A 15,739-nucleotide genomic window follows, 5' to 3' on the forward strand; every position below is an offset into this window, starting at 1 on the left:
ATATATTTAGAGATGTTAGAAATCCATCACAAAAGTATTCAAATTCTGTCAAAAATAGTTTTAGGTTATTTCGTAAGGTTTAGGCATAAAACCATCAATGACAAAATTTCTTCTTCTTTCTATTGTGTCAAAAGGATAGGAAAAGACCATCGGGTATAAATGAATTTTTTGACAGATCAGAACCGATTCCCCTTTTCAATAATGTGAAAAAGTATAAGGATTACACAAAGGTGATGTATACTGAGTTTGGGAGCCTAGGTTTCCCTAGTATTGGATGGAAAATCCTTTGCGAGTTAAAAGTTGTTCCAATACTTTGATCAAACTTCAAAGGCGTGCCATTAGTATTTTTAGAATGTTTTGCTAATATGCATTTTAAGGTCCTTTTTGAACACTTACATAAACAAAATACATATTTTTGTTAATAACACCTTCAAATTACACAAGCATAACACAATAACATAAAATTACATTAAAAAATAATTTGAATGAAGGAAAAATAATAAGTTACCTTTATATTTATTAATCTTAAGACATGTTTACCCTATTAACATAATTTTGGTGATTTAATATTTAATATTATAAGTTTTAAAATTTTAATTATATAATTAATTTATGTTGAATGCTACTATTTCATTAATCTCCCACAATCTAAATTATGATTAGGTGAACCCACTCAGTTTTCATGATAAATCCTTTTTATTCATTTTTAATGTAACAGTGTAAGTATTTTTTTTTTAAATAGATAATCAATTAAATCAATTTTTTATTATCTTAGAACACTTATTGGAGATGGTAAAGAATTTATTTCAATTTAATTAAAAATTCTGAACTGAAATTTAAATAAATAAATAAATAAATAAAAATATATTTTACCCCAAAAGAAAATTTCTTAATGTCAACTGCAATGTAAGAGAACTATTATACTTACTAATAATATAAATATAAATAAATTTCCATTGCATCAACCAAAGAATTTCAAGAAATTTCAATAGAGTAAAATCAAAGAAAACATTGCCTAAATTTAATTCAATTGTTTGTTAGAAATTAAATTACAAACTCAGCAAGCACCACCACCCACCACCAACAACCTTCCCTTCCTTCCCATTCCCCCAAACGCCGTCGTTTTGATACCGCCGGCGAAATGGCCGAGAAAGCGAAGCAGCAACAACAGCGCTTCGCGTTCTCGTTTCCCGTAACCGTCGTCGTTTCCGCAATCGCTTACATTTACTTCTCCACCGTTTTTGTCTTCATTGATCGATGGCTTGGCCTTTTCTCTTCCCCTGGAATCGCTAACGCCTCCGTTTTCACCGCCATCGCTATCATGTCTCTCTTTTCTTACCGGGCAGCTATTTCCACGGATCCGGGTCGGGTTCCGGCTACGTACACGCCTGATATCGAAGATAACACAACCCCTCTCCATGAGATCAAACGCAAGGTAACAGTTTGATAAAAATTTAATTTTTTGCGTTTTTATTATTCCTGTCTTGCTCTTGTGGTTCTTGTTTTGAAATTGGGATTTAATAAATGATTATGTGTTAATGGCATATTAATTAGTTATTATTTTTTTATGACTTTTAATGATTAATTGGTTATCATTGATTAATAGATATCAATTAAGTACATTGTTTTTTAGTTAGAAAATAATTTGTAAGTTGGAATTTCTTGGTGTAGAAGTTTGAGCTGAATTTTTTCATAATGAGCTTAAAAAAGTGACTTTTTTTTTTTCTGTTCTTGCTTTAGCTTCACTATAGATTTTAGACATAGTATCAGGAAACTAATAATGCTGTCTTGATCAAGGTTTGGGCAGAAAACCTTGATGTTGAATATTGTCTAGAAAAAATTGTGGTCGATTACTACTGACGCGCACACACTTCTTGGTTCAACACGTTTCCGAACAATGATGAAAACCTTAATGTCGCAGCCACAGAATTGCTGCCAACTCACAAAATGTTGTTGCGGTATAGATAGCAGTATGGCTGTTACGTTGAAGGTTACCGAAATGTATATCACCATGCATATATAAAAACTTGAAAGTAGAAGAAAGTACAAAATTAAAAACATAGTTATAGCTAATCCAAAAAAAGGTAGCTGCTATGAGTTGAGGATAATTCAAGGTTTCTATAGGAGCTAATCCAAATAGAGGTAGCTGCTATGAGTTCAGGATAATTAGAGGTTTTTGCGGCTACCAAAAAACACAACACAATGGGGTTTTAGGTGGTGCCTAATGGCCGCAATGCAATGCAACACCTTTATTGATTGCAAAGATTAAGTTTAACCTTCTTTTTATTGTGCTTGTAGTAAATGAAAAAAGGTTGGTGTATGTCATGTGGTTATGTATATGGCCTTCTGTTGTCTGAAATTCGTTAGATTCCTAATCACCTATGACTACTCTAATGGAATGAAAATGATTTCAATATGGTTGGTTTGACTAGGAATTAAATTTTGTAGTTTCTCTCTTATAAACCGATATGGTGGTTTTTTTAGTTAACCAATGCTTGTTATGGTGCCTGCTGCCTGCTCATATGTTCTACTCGTTTTTACTAATACTCATTCATATTCACAATATCATTTACTTAGTTATCAAACTCTTAAGTTAACTCATTAACACTGATGAATTTATGACCTTAACTCCTAAAATTAGTTAAATTGTTTTGTTTGTAATGTTTTAGATTAGGTTTGAAAGATCTTTGAATAGCTTTACAGTTGAGTTGCAGTTGTATTTAAATCAATTTTATTTTTATTGTTAATTAAAGTAAGTAGGTATAAGACATACACTATAATAGCCTACTTGGACCCTACCGATTGAGATTTCTAAGCCAATACGTCCATAGATTCTTTCGATTTTCTTTTTTGCCTAAGCAAAAAGGATGAAAAGCTGAGGCCTGAGATACAAAAAAGAAGGGTTTATGCTGATTTTCATTTTTTTGTGAAGGGGCTTTTTTTTTATTTTCGGTTATTTACAACTCATGCATTATAATTCCTATGTCCGAGTTTAATGCTCCTGGTTCCATTTTTCTTAAGTTTTAGTTGTTTGGGGGCACAATCGCTTTAAGTTATTCATCTTATACAACTTATTGTAGCAGAATTTGAATAAACAGCTATTTTTTGCGATTCGCAAATTTTTATACCGGTCTCTCAAAGATTTGTCCTGTAACTTTACTCGATCTCCTTTTAATTTCCAACTATGCTGATTAAAACTATCATTTTTAGTCCTCTATTCAATCATATTATAAAGAGATGGCTATTTAATGTAGCATTCTTTTTTGTTGAACCAATCATGTGGCAAAAAAGGAAAAATATCTTTCTGATCTTCCAGTGATTCTAATAAACATGTGGTTGTATATCAATTTTAAACATCATGAAACTAACTATAATGTAATGTATTTTTGGAACTGTAAGCAGGGTGGAGATTTGCGATTTTGTCAAAAGTGTTCTCACTATAAGCCTCCCCGTGCACATCATTGCCGGGTTTGTAAAAGATGTGTTCTACGAATGGTATGTATGATCTAAATCATCAATCAAGGTTATCTTCGATATTTTGGATAATGACAAAAAGTGTTGTCTATTGGTTGTAAGGATCACCATTGCATCTGGATAAATAACTGCGTCGGTCATGCAAACTACAAGATCTTCTTCATTTTTGTCACATATGCTGCAATTGCCTGCATTTACTCCATGGTATGTTTGTTTATTTTATTATCTGCATGAGTTAAGCTTTATAATAGTTATGAATTTCCGACCAAGTTGTATTTGCATGAATGAGATTCGCGGCCTTATTTAGGTTTCTCTTCCTTTTGGGGTTTTTCATGGTGCAGTGCTAATTTGATAGTTCTTGTATTGCCAATCTTTTTCATTCAAAATTGTTTAACTTTGTAGGTCTTACTTGTTGGTAGTCTAGCTTATGATGGTTTACCGGATGACGAGAACAATGGCGGCTCTTATAGAACTGTATATGTATGTTCTACTGAAAACAAAAAATGCATTTATTTCACTTCAGGAATGTTAGCAATTTGATTTTCTCATGAAATTAATATTTTTTGCAGGTTGTTTCTGTGATCTTACTGGCCCCCTTATCTATATCATTATGTGTTCTTTTAGGATGGCATATCTATCTCATCCTACATAACAAAACCACCATAGAGGTACACACTTTTAACTAAAATCTTTTATTTTATTTGACCAGACTGATTTCGGATTTCTCAACTAGGCAGTTGTGTTGGCAGTATTATGAAGGAGTGAGAGCTTTGTGGCTTCAAGAGAAGGGTGGGAGTATCTATAAACATCCATATGACCTTGGCCCGTATGAGAATTTGACATCTGTACGTATTGATGATTATGCTGCTGCTGCTGCTTTTATCACAATGTGTTTGTTTGAGCTTCTGATTTATTTTGTTTCAGGTTTTGGGACCAAATATCCTAAGCTGGCTGTGGCCAACGGCGAACCATATAGGTTCTGGACTTAGGTTCCGCACAGTCTATGATCTCACAAAAGGCGCATCAACATCCAAATGATGTTTTCACACTGCTTTGTAGTGGTTCTTGGTAATATATCCATATTAACATATCTTGAGAAGAATGATTGAGTAACGACAATGCTAAATGAATGGTGAAGTGCCATCACAAATTCAATAGCTGAAGTTTAGGTATTGAAGAGATGTTTGCTGCATATACCTGAGGCAATTGTGTAATGTATATGCTCATATGGATATTGATAACATACACATTTTTTCTTTCTTGTTTGCTTAACCATTTGTTAGACATAGATTAAGTTTCTTCTCCCCCGTCTTCCGGTCTTGTTAGGTTTTGGATGATGTGGGGTTACAGCTGTAGAGTCTTGTTGATAAACCTAATGTACAAAGAAACCAGCTCATCAAGGAGTTGTCAAGGGATTGCTTAACCATTGTGAAAAGTTGTATTTTAGAATTGTATTTTGTGTATCTTGAAATTGAATGAAATAATAACAGTTGAATTGCAGTTTTGTTGCCATGTAGTATTTGATTGCTTCTTACATGCAAAATTGTTTACAATTCAAGCATATTCTCAATAAGCACAATGAATGTTCTAAAATATACATTACATAATATTACAATTGACTAGAAAGAGACATATGCGTTGAATTGCTTCATGCATACATAATCATTTACTAATGTATATGATGTTTGTTTTCTAACCAATCTTCAACCACCACCGTTGGAATGTCAAGTGACATTGCATCATAATGGTGGTCATCCTGAGCAAAATGCTACTAAGGGTTGTGTTTAAAAATTCTGTTGGTGATACTTTGTTTTTTAGTGGGTCTCTTCTTTACTTCAATTTAGGCCCACTGGTACTACATAGAAACTTGTGCTCATTGTGTTTTTGTTAATTTCTCAATCCGTCCTTTTGTACTTCTCTTGTTTTAAAATATATCATTTAAAAATTTTATACATGGATTAAAGAATACAATAATATTATCATATGACATTGCATTTTTTATTAAATTAGTCTTATTAATATGTTAGAAATAGAGTTCAGAATAATGATTAAATGATGCAATTAGAAACATAGCAATCATTTTATATTAAAAGGAGATAATGAAACAATTTTTTTCTTCCTAAAACGACAGTCATTATAAAACGGAGAAAGTACTGAAAAATCAAATCATTAAAAATATACTATTAAGAATGTGCTTTCAACAACATATATTTGATTTGACTTTTGGAATAGAAAAAAATAATTTTAAAGATGTAAAATTAATTTTGAAGTGATTTTGAAATGTTTGATTCTTTTAAATTCGAATTAATTCAGCATTAAGATCAAACACTTAGAAAATTATAAAAGAAATTTAAAAAATGAACCCTTGAATTTAATAAAAAAAGTTGAAAAGATCTTTGAGTTTAAATTGTATTGTAAGCTAATAAAAAGTATAAGTAAATTGCACTTGGGGTTTATCAAAATGACAGCGACATCAATTTAATTTAAAAATATATACTAACTTCTCATTAAAAGTTTTTAGTGGGAAGCAAATAACCGCATTAAATGTCACAAAAAAAAATATTGATATATATATATATATATATATAGTATATATATATATATATATATATATATATATATATATATATATATATAGATATATAATATATATATATATATATATATATATATATATTATATAATTATTATATAGATATATATATATTATATATATATATATATATATATATATATATATTATTATATATATATATATATATATATATATATATATATTATATATAAAAGTTAGTGTATATTTAAAATTAAAGAGAATGTAAGCGTCATTATAATAGATTTTACGTGTACTTTAAAGAGATTATATATATATGGCATTTTAGTCAGCTTCGGAGAAGGTTAGAGTAGTTTCCCCAAAAATATTATTATTATTAGAAACAAATAACAATCCAAATAAAACATGTTACTATGGACCAGCTTATGAATTTTACCATTGGACCAAAATTATATTAAAGGCCCAATGTTTTTCTAAAATTTTTACGATGGATTATTTTTGACATTTCCAGTGGTATTCACGCATCCTAATAAAAAATTAATAATGTTTCTAAAATTTAAACTTAACTTTCGGACTCATCAAATATGTAAATAAAGACAAGTCTCAGACCTAGGTCAGAACATAGAAGAATATATACAGAAGTTAAGTTTCATATTTTTTTTATGGAGGTTAAGTTCCTTACGTGTTTGATTCATATAAAGCATCAGACATTCCATCCTTCTCCTTATTCATTTCATTTCATAGTGTACTCAAAATTCAAAACAGAGCTCGTGAGCAAACTTGTCTTCCATCATTTTTCAAGTTTTCTCGTTAGTTCTATTGCATTGTTTTGAAGCCTAGGACATCAATCAACCTATATTCCACTCCATTCAATTGAAAATCGTCGACTCCTCACCTTTGGTACGTTTTTGATTTTCTTACTTTTTTTTTGGATTTTGATGCATTAGTTTAAAGTTAAACGCATAATATGTCGATGTTGTTACATTAGGGCGCATAATAGATTGTTTAGTGAGACATGCATGTTGATTTTTTAAAGTTTGAAGTTAAAACATTTTGGCATGCTCTATTTCCTCGTATTCTAAGTTCAGAAGGATATGGAAGTTAAATTTTGATTTTTGTTGTTTTGAAACTCGGAAGTTAACTTTTGAATTTTGGTGTTATGCATTATTTTTCTGGTTTTGCCTGTTTTAACCCTTAGGTTTGGCTTCTTTGATTTTGTTATGATTTTATGATATAATTGCAGGTAAAATGTCTGACAACGTAGATGAATTAAGGTATGGTATATTGACCCAACATGCTTCCGTTTAGAGAGAAAGAGTTAAACCTTCTCATCCAATCATTGTTGCCACTTCATTTGATGTTGAAACATCGTCTTCCGGAGTTCACATGCCTCCCGCGTCGTCCTCCTGGAGACACGAGTCCCCTGTTGCTGCCCATGAAGTCATAGAAGTCCGACTTGTTGTTGCAGTTCCTGATGTTTATCCATGAGGCCCCTTAACTACCTCACTGTTTTGTCTGTATGCAGACCATGTTTCTAGGCACGTGTGGGATTGGGGAAGTAAAATAAATATGTATTTATTTAAACAAAAATGTGATATGTTTTAATCATTATTACATTGCTATATTTTTTCCAGCACTTTGAGGCGTTAAAATGTATCAACCATGGTAGGAATATTGTGAAACTGTTGTAGCTTGATGAACCATGGTTTACGAATGACATGCAACTATATGGGCTGCAAGATTTATCCAGGACTGGGTATATTTTTATTAACCATGGTTTGTTATTTGCTTTCGTCGAGAGATGACACTCAGATACTTCTTTATTCTATCTTCTGATCAATGATATGTCCATTACACTTGATGATGTGTTATTTCTTCTACATCTTTCGATCAGAGGGAGATTTTTAAACTACTTCATACTTACTAGATCTAAGGCACTGGATATGATGGTGCAATATTTGGAAGCCGACCCTAGTGTTGCCCCGCAGGAGATGGATGACATCGAAGGATGTAATACAAGGTTTGGATATTTGGAGAGGTTGTACAAATACCACCTGGATGTGCATTGAGGTCATACCTCTTGTATCTGGTTATCACGACTTAAATTCTGGTATCAGATATGAGATGTCAAAGGTAATGTCACGACACTAATATCTGAACAATATAAATAGGATAAAAGATAAAGAACAGTAATACAAGTGACACAAGCAATTGTTAACCCAGTTCGGTGCAAACTCACCTACGCCCGGGGGCTACCAAGCCAGAAAGGAAATCCACTAAACAGAATTAGTTCAAAGACTCTCAGTAAACAACTTTAAGTTACAGTCTTTTCACCTAATCTCTACCCGTGTGATTTCTATCTAAGAACTCTTAGATATGAGACCCTACTCACTCCCCCTCAATCACAACAGTGATGTAAAAATAAATATTACAATGAAAAAAGACACTCTTCAAGAACACATACTTGATCTTGCTTAAAAGCTTCAACCAAGTAAACACACACTAATGCTTCAAAGTTTAGAGTGGATAAATTACAACTCAAAAGTCAGTCCAATTCAATCATCAATGGATGAATGAATGGCTCACAGTACACACGACCATACAAGACTAAAACCCTTATTCTCTCTCAATATTTCGTTCATTATTTCTTGTGTGTTAAAACCAGGTTTTCCATGCCCTTTATATAGAAGTGTTTGGCTGGGCTTGGACATCATAAAACCCTAAAACTATTTTCCATTCGTATCTTCTTATGACAGCTGATAATATCTCGTTGGAAAATAAGTCAATCTGGTTGTAATTACTGATTGAATGACGTGTTCAATCATCACATCAATCACACAGAGATTAGCATAAAAAGCGCAATCACACAATACATAACATTCAGACTGAATGTTCTATATACATATGTCTTGACATCGGGTCTGACATCTCAGCAAAATCCTGCACAACCACATTTTAAACACCCTGCAGGAACCTGTTATCTTATGTCAAGACAACACTTGTGACAACTTGTGAATACTCTAGGTTTTACCAAAATTGATGCCAACACATAGAACCAACAAACTCCCCCTTTGGCAAATTTTGGCTAAAACATACATCAGACCATTTGTTTCACAAGAGAATACTCACAACATCAGTTTTAGCAGCAGAAGTAATAAAACACACATTACTAGCTAAGATAGCAACTAGTAAACACATATTAAACACACATGCGCTTGTGCTCCTCCTCCCCCTCAGTCTGCTCACCACAGACGTCACCTTCAACATCACCTGTAACATACACCTCCCTATCTAACATCTCCTTCAACAACACCTGTACTAAACATATTATCTCCAACATAAATCATCTATTATCTGTCTGTTTATAGCATATCTACTTTAGCTACAACTACTTTAGCTACTTCTCCCCCTTTTTAGCCAAAAGAGACCAAAGAGACAAAATAAATGTCTATTAGTCAAACATAATGTCACACATAATGTCAAAGCAGATAGTTAGGTGTTACAGATCCACAAACATACACAACTTTACAAGCTGAAATAAAAATCCAGAAAAACCAAAAAGAACCCAAAAAATACATCAAGGCATCAAAACATGACTTCCAAAAGAACATTCATCACAACACACCATCAGAAAAGTGGGGGACAACTTCAATAAAACTAGTCAGAGGAGCTTACATCTTCATCAGCTTCAGAACCAGAACTGCCACTTGATTCATCTTGAGATTCAGACCTCTCACTAGAGGTTTGGGCTTCTGTTTGTTTGGCCTGTCCAAGATTATCTCTATCAGCTTGCTCCAAGCTTTCAATCAGAGCCTCCAAAGCTTTTTTCCTGGCTTTTGCCATCCTTATCCCTATATCCAATTCTTTACAAGTTTCTTTCAGTTCAGCAATAAGACCACCTTGTGAGACTGGCTTCTTCACAGCAGATGTCATGACAATGTCATTGATATGACTGCCTTCAAACAATTTGTAATGAACTGATAGAGGATGTTTTCTTCTACTAGGAAGATCATTTGTGCTCAGAATTCCAGGTTGCTGGATCAGGATAATCCCTCAAATCATTGAGGGAAAAGCTATGGGCAACTTCACTGCATTTGTAGAAGCATGTTTGACAATTTGTTCAAACATGAATCTACCATAATCAAATTTCAGCTTGGTTCCAACAGCAAAGATGAACCTTCTAAGGGCATTTGAGATTGTAGAGATGTGATTGGTTGACACCCAATTTGCTGACCCTATCTTGTGCAGAATAGCATATTTCACAGTCAACTTCCCAGCAGGGAGATGCTTCTTGCTAGGCCACTTCTTGACCTGTCTTGCAGTAATTTCCCTACAGACCTCATTGTCTGTGGCTTCCAGTTCACATGCACCTTCTGTTCCTCTTCCTAAAAAATTATTAATCACAGTTGGAGAAAAATTGATACACTTCCCTCTTACAAACACCTTACAAAATTCCTTGTTATTTTTGTCAGCAATGTCCTCAGGAATGTTGACCACAAATTCTTTCACCAGTCCTTCATAACACTGAGATAACCCAGCAACAGTTTTCATTAATCCAACAGTTTTAATCAGGTCCATGACCTCTTTGACCTCCATAGCATCCTTGCCCAGTTCTCTCTCCACAACCACCCTTCTTTGGATTATAAACTTCCATTTTGCTGCTCCATCTTCAAGATGGAAAGAGATGTTGTCCAGGTGTACAACAACAACTTTTATAGGGGATTTCCTAATAGTTGTCCTCTTGACAGGGGAGATGTCAGGGACATTTTCATCTGAGTCAGAACTCTCTCTCACTTTCCTCTTCTTCACCTCAACCTTGCTCCAAGAATTTGAGGGGCCTACACCAGTAGCCTTCTTCGCAGTTTTAGCTGACATCATTTCAGCCACAGACCTACCCTTTCTAGTCTTCATCCTCTTAGCCACACTAGGCTTCAAGTGATGAAGCAAGCTGTCATCTTGATCATCCGAACTATCAACTTCTAGGTCAATCACCTTCTTTGTAGAATCATGCTTCTTAGACTGTGAAGCATTGGCAGTAGGTGATGCCACAAATTTCTTACTAGACAAAGTTTACCCTAAAAAGCATAATCCTTCAGTAGCTATATCTTTTTCAGACCTAGAGGAATCATCCTCCTTCTCATTGTGAGGTCCAACCTCAGGAGAGGAGTCCCTTCTTGATAGAGGAGTAGAAACTCCCTTTACAGAGTGTCCTTCATTGAGAATTCTCGTGACAAGGTTCCTTATAACACGACCAGTGTGATGCATGTCGTCCTTAGAACTAGGAGTATGAGTAGAGCTGGAGGGGATATTAGAATGGTTACCTTGAGTAGGGCATGCAGAGGCAGATGAGCCAAGAGCTTCGCCTGGGATGACAGACAGGGGAATCACGTCCAAAATATCTTCATCAAGAAAGTCCATAGAGGGCATTCTATCCTTGTGAGTAGGTTTGATATTTTTAGAACCAGATGATGTTGGATGTTGTGACATCTTGTTGTTCTTGGGGAAAGGTTTCTGTTGCCCTAGCAGAGAAGTTTGATGAAGTTGAAGGAAGGTGGAAATGTTTGAGTAGAGGTTACGTGTGAAAGGGCAATAGATGGAAGTTCCAATACTAGGTGATGATTTACCATAAATGGGGCATTTTATTTTAAGTGGGCAGACAATATTTTTATTACCTTTTCCACTCCAAATTAATTGCTACAAATTCTCATAGATACTAATCCCTAATTTCCCTCTTAGACATTCAAATTGATTAACATCCAAAGCCTTTGTAAATATATCAGCTAACTGCATTTCAGTAGCAACATGCTCTAGGGCTATGCTTTTATCTTCCACTAGTTCTCTAATGAAATGATGACGAATATCAATATGTTTTGTCCTGCTGTGCTGAATACGATTCTTAGAAATATTTATAGCACTCAGGTTGTCATAGTACAATGTCATGACATCTTGTGTGACATTGTATTCAGTCAGCATCTGTTTCATCCAAACCAGTTGAGAACAACTACTTCCAGCTGCTATGTATTCAGCTTCAGCAGTGGACAGAGACACACAATTTTGTTTCTTACTAAACCATGATATTAAGTTGTTCCCCAAGAAAAAGCATCCTCCTGATGTGCTTTTCCTATCATCAGCACTTCCAGCCCAATCAACATCACAATATCCAGTCAGCATAGATCCAGATCCATGAGTGTACAACATCCCATAGTCACTGGTGCCATTGACATATTTCAGTATCCTTTTCACTTGGTTTATGTGACTGACGTTTGGTTCAGCTTGATATCTAGCACAAACACCTACAGCAAAAACAATGTCAGGTCTGCTTGCTGTGAGATATAGCAGACTCCCTATCATGCTTTTGTAGAGACTTTGATATACACTAACACCATTTTCATCTTTGGAGACTTTCAGATGAGTAGGAGCAGGTGTCCTTTTATGACTTGCATTCTCCATGCCAAACTTGTTAACAATGTTTTTGGCATATTTGCTTTGAGATAGAAAGATAGAATCTTCCATCTGCCTGACTTGTAGCCCAAGAAAATAGGTCAGCTCTCTAACAGGGCTCATTTCAAATTCAGACTGCATTTGTTTAACAAAATGTTCGACCATCTTATCTGACATCCCACCAAACACAATATCATCCACATATATTTGAGCCACCATGAGTTTTCCTCCTTCGTTCTTAACAAATAAGGTTTTATCAATGCCCCCCTTCCTGTATCCATTGTCAATTAGAAACACTGCGAGTCTATCATACCAAGCCCTAGGAGCTTGTTTCAAACCATAGAGGGCTTTCCTCAACTTATACACATGATTTGGAAGATTTGGATCTGTAAACCCTTTAGGTTGTTCAACATACACTTCCTCATTTAAGTAACCATTCAAGAAGACACTTTTTACATCCATTTGGAACAGTTTAAACTTCAGAATACATGCCACTCCAAGCAATAGTCTAATGGACTCCAGGCGAGCTACAGGGGCAAATGTTTCATCAAAATCAACTCCTTCAACTTGAGTGTATCCCTGTGCTACTAATCTTGCTTTATTTTTAGTAACCACCCCTTGTTCATCAAATTCATTCTTGTAAACCCACTTTGTTCAAATAACATTTATTCCTTCAGGTCTTGGAACCAGTTCCCATACTTCATTTCTCTTGAATTGGCCTAACTCTTCCTGCATGGCATTGATCCAGAATTCATCAGTTAAGGCTTCCTTGACATTCCTAGGCCCAATCTTGGACACAAAACAACCATGTGAGATCACTTCCCTTGATCTAGTTGTGATCCCTTTATTTGGGTCTCCTATAATGAGATCTTTAGGATGATCCTTCTAAATTCTAATAGAGGGTCCCTTATTAATTTTGTCAGCTTCAGGTTCAGCTTGAGTGAGTTCACTCTCATTACTTTTGTCTGGGAAATCAGCTGGGGCATCATTTAGAGATGTCTCAACATCGTCTGTGACATCAGTCTGTTGATCATCAACCAAAACATTGATAGATTCCATCATTACTTTTGTTCTAGAATTAAGGACTCTAAATGCTCTGCTGTTAGTTGAGTAGCCCAGAAATATTCCTTCATCACTCTTGGGATCCATCTTCCTTCTTTGTTCACGATCAGTCAAGATATAACATTTACTATCAAACACATTAAAGTATTTGACAGTAGGTCTTCTTTCTTTCCAAACTTCATATAAAGTAGTAGGTGTCCCTTTCTTCAAGGTTATTATGTTGTGAACATAGCAGGCTGTGTTCATAGCTTCAGCCCAGAAGTGGTAGGGCGATTTCTTAGCATGAATCATAGCTCTGGCAGATTCTTGGAGAGTTCTATTTTTCCTTTCTACCACACCATTTTGTTGAGGGTTAATGGGAGATGAGAACTCATGACTAATTCCTTCAGATGCATAGAATCCAGCAAATTTGTTGTTCTCAAATTCTTTCCCATGATCACTTCTGATTCTGATAACCTGACTCTCTTTTTCTCTTTGAAGTCTTAGGCAAAGATCTTTGAATACTTCAAATACATCAGATTTTTCCCTTATAAAATTAACCCAGGTGTATCTGGAGAAGTCATCCACCACCACATAAGCATACTTTTTCCCACCAAGATTTTCCACCTGCATAGGTCCCATCAAGTCCATATGGAGAAGTTCCAGTACTCTGGAAGTGGTGTCATGTCTGAGCTTCTGGTGTGACATCTTTGTCTGTTTTCCAATCTGACACTCCCCACAAACTCTTCCTTCATCAATCTTTAAGTTTGGAATTCCTCTGACAGCTTCAACAAATATAATCCTCTTCATTCCTTTAAGATGCAGATGGCCCAATTTTTGATGCCATAGCTTCACTTCTTCTTCTTTGGCTAGAGTACACATTGATGAATAACTAGTTTCTTGAGAACTCCACATATAACAGTTGTCTTTAGACCTGACTCCTTTCATGATCACTTCATTTTCTTTATTAGTCATCTGACATTCAGTTTTTGTGAAGTTTACATTTAGACCTTAGTCACATAGTTGACTGATGCTGATTAGGTTTGCAGTCAGTCCTTTAACAAGTAGCACATTGTCAAGGTTAGGGACTCCAGGGCAGTTCAGCTATCCAATCCCCTTGATTTCACCCTGTGCTCCATCACCAAAGGTTACATAGCTGGTGGCATGAGGATGAAGGTCAGTTAGCAGGTTTTTGCTTCCAGTCACGTGTCTGGAGCATCCACTGTCAAAATACTAGTCTTCTTTGGCTGAAACTCTGAAGGAAGTGTGAGCTATCAGGTTAGTAGCACCAGTCCTAGGAACCCATTGTTTTTTTGTTGACATGGATGTGGTGTTTGGGTCTAGGTTGATGATGAGAAGGACTAGGATAGCCATACAAATTAAAGCAGAATGGTTTCATGTGGCCAAATTTTCCACAATAATGACATCTCAATCTTTGGTGTTTTCCTTTATGTTGTTTTTCCTTATGATGTTGTGACACCTGATGTGACATCGTTGGTTTGCTACCAGTGTGACTACACTCAGGTTTGGATTCATTGAAACCAAGGCCAGACTTCCATCTTTGGTGTTTTCCTTTATGTTATCTTTCCTTATGATGTTGTGACACATGATGTGACATCTTTGGTTTGCTACCAGTGTGACTACACTCAGGTTTGGATTCATTGAACCCAAGCCCAAACTTGTCTCCTGCCATCTTTCCAGTCTGGAGAATTTTGTCTAAGGTGTCAGATCCATTGTTTAGCATTCTGACATACTTAGTCATCTCATCCAGTTTGGAGTTCAAGAACACTGCTTCAGTCTTCAACTTAGAGATGGTTTCCAAGTGTTATGTCTTCTCATCCTCCAGTTGTGTTATCAATTTCTTCTGACTTTCCACTTGTTGATATACTTTTTCACTTCTGTGACACAACTTTATGTAGGTAGTGGCTAACTCATTAAAGGTTACTTCATCATCACTTGAGTCTTCATCAGAACCCCATCTTCCAGTCAAGGCAGTCACAAGATTTACAGATTCTCCTTCTGTTTCACTTTCATCAGACAAAGTAGCAGTAAGACTCTTCTTTTGTTTCTTGAGGTAGGTCCCACATTTAGCTCTAATGTGTCCATACCCATCACATTCATGGCACTGAACTCCTTTTCCTTATTTGGACTTTTCATCAGATCTTGTTCTTCTTCCAGCATCATTGGACCTACTGATGTCAGATGAGATGTTCTTGACATTAGACTTAG

The 15,739-nt window shown here is 35.1% G+C and overlaps 1 protein-coding gene across 1 annotated transcript; it reads left to right on the top strand.

Moving 5' to 3' along the window:
* Positions 1–964: 964 nt before the first annotated feature.
* Positions 965–4,986, top strand: LOC127108478 (probable protein S-acyltransferase 16). Its single transcript, XM_051045951.1, has 7 exons — positions 965–1,435; positions 3,403–3,495; positions 3,577–3,678; positions 3,877–3,954; positions 4,044–4,142; positions 4,224–4,319; positions 4,399–4,986. Exons 1-7 carry the CDS (start codon positions 1,142–1,144, stop codon positions 4,510–4,512), a joined length of 876 nt encoding a protein of 291 aa, XP_050901908.1. The 5' UTR covers positions 965–1,141; the 3' UTR covers positions 4,513–4,986.
* The last annotated feature ends 10,753 nt before the right edge of the window (positions 4,987–15,739 follow it).

This window comes from Lathyrus oleraceus, chromosome 7 (genome assembly GCF_024323335.1).
Source record: "Lathyrus oleraceus cultivar Zhongwan6 chromosome 7, CAAS_Psat_ZW6_1.0, whole genome shotgun sequence".
NCBI classification, from domain to species: domain Eukaryota; kingdom Viridiplantae; phylum Streptophyta; class Magnoliopsida; order Fabales; family Fabaceae; genus Lathyrus; species Lathyrus oleraceus.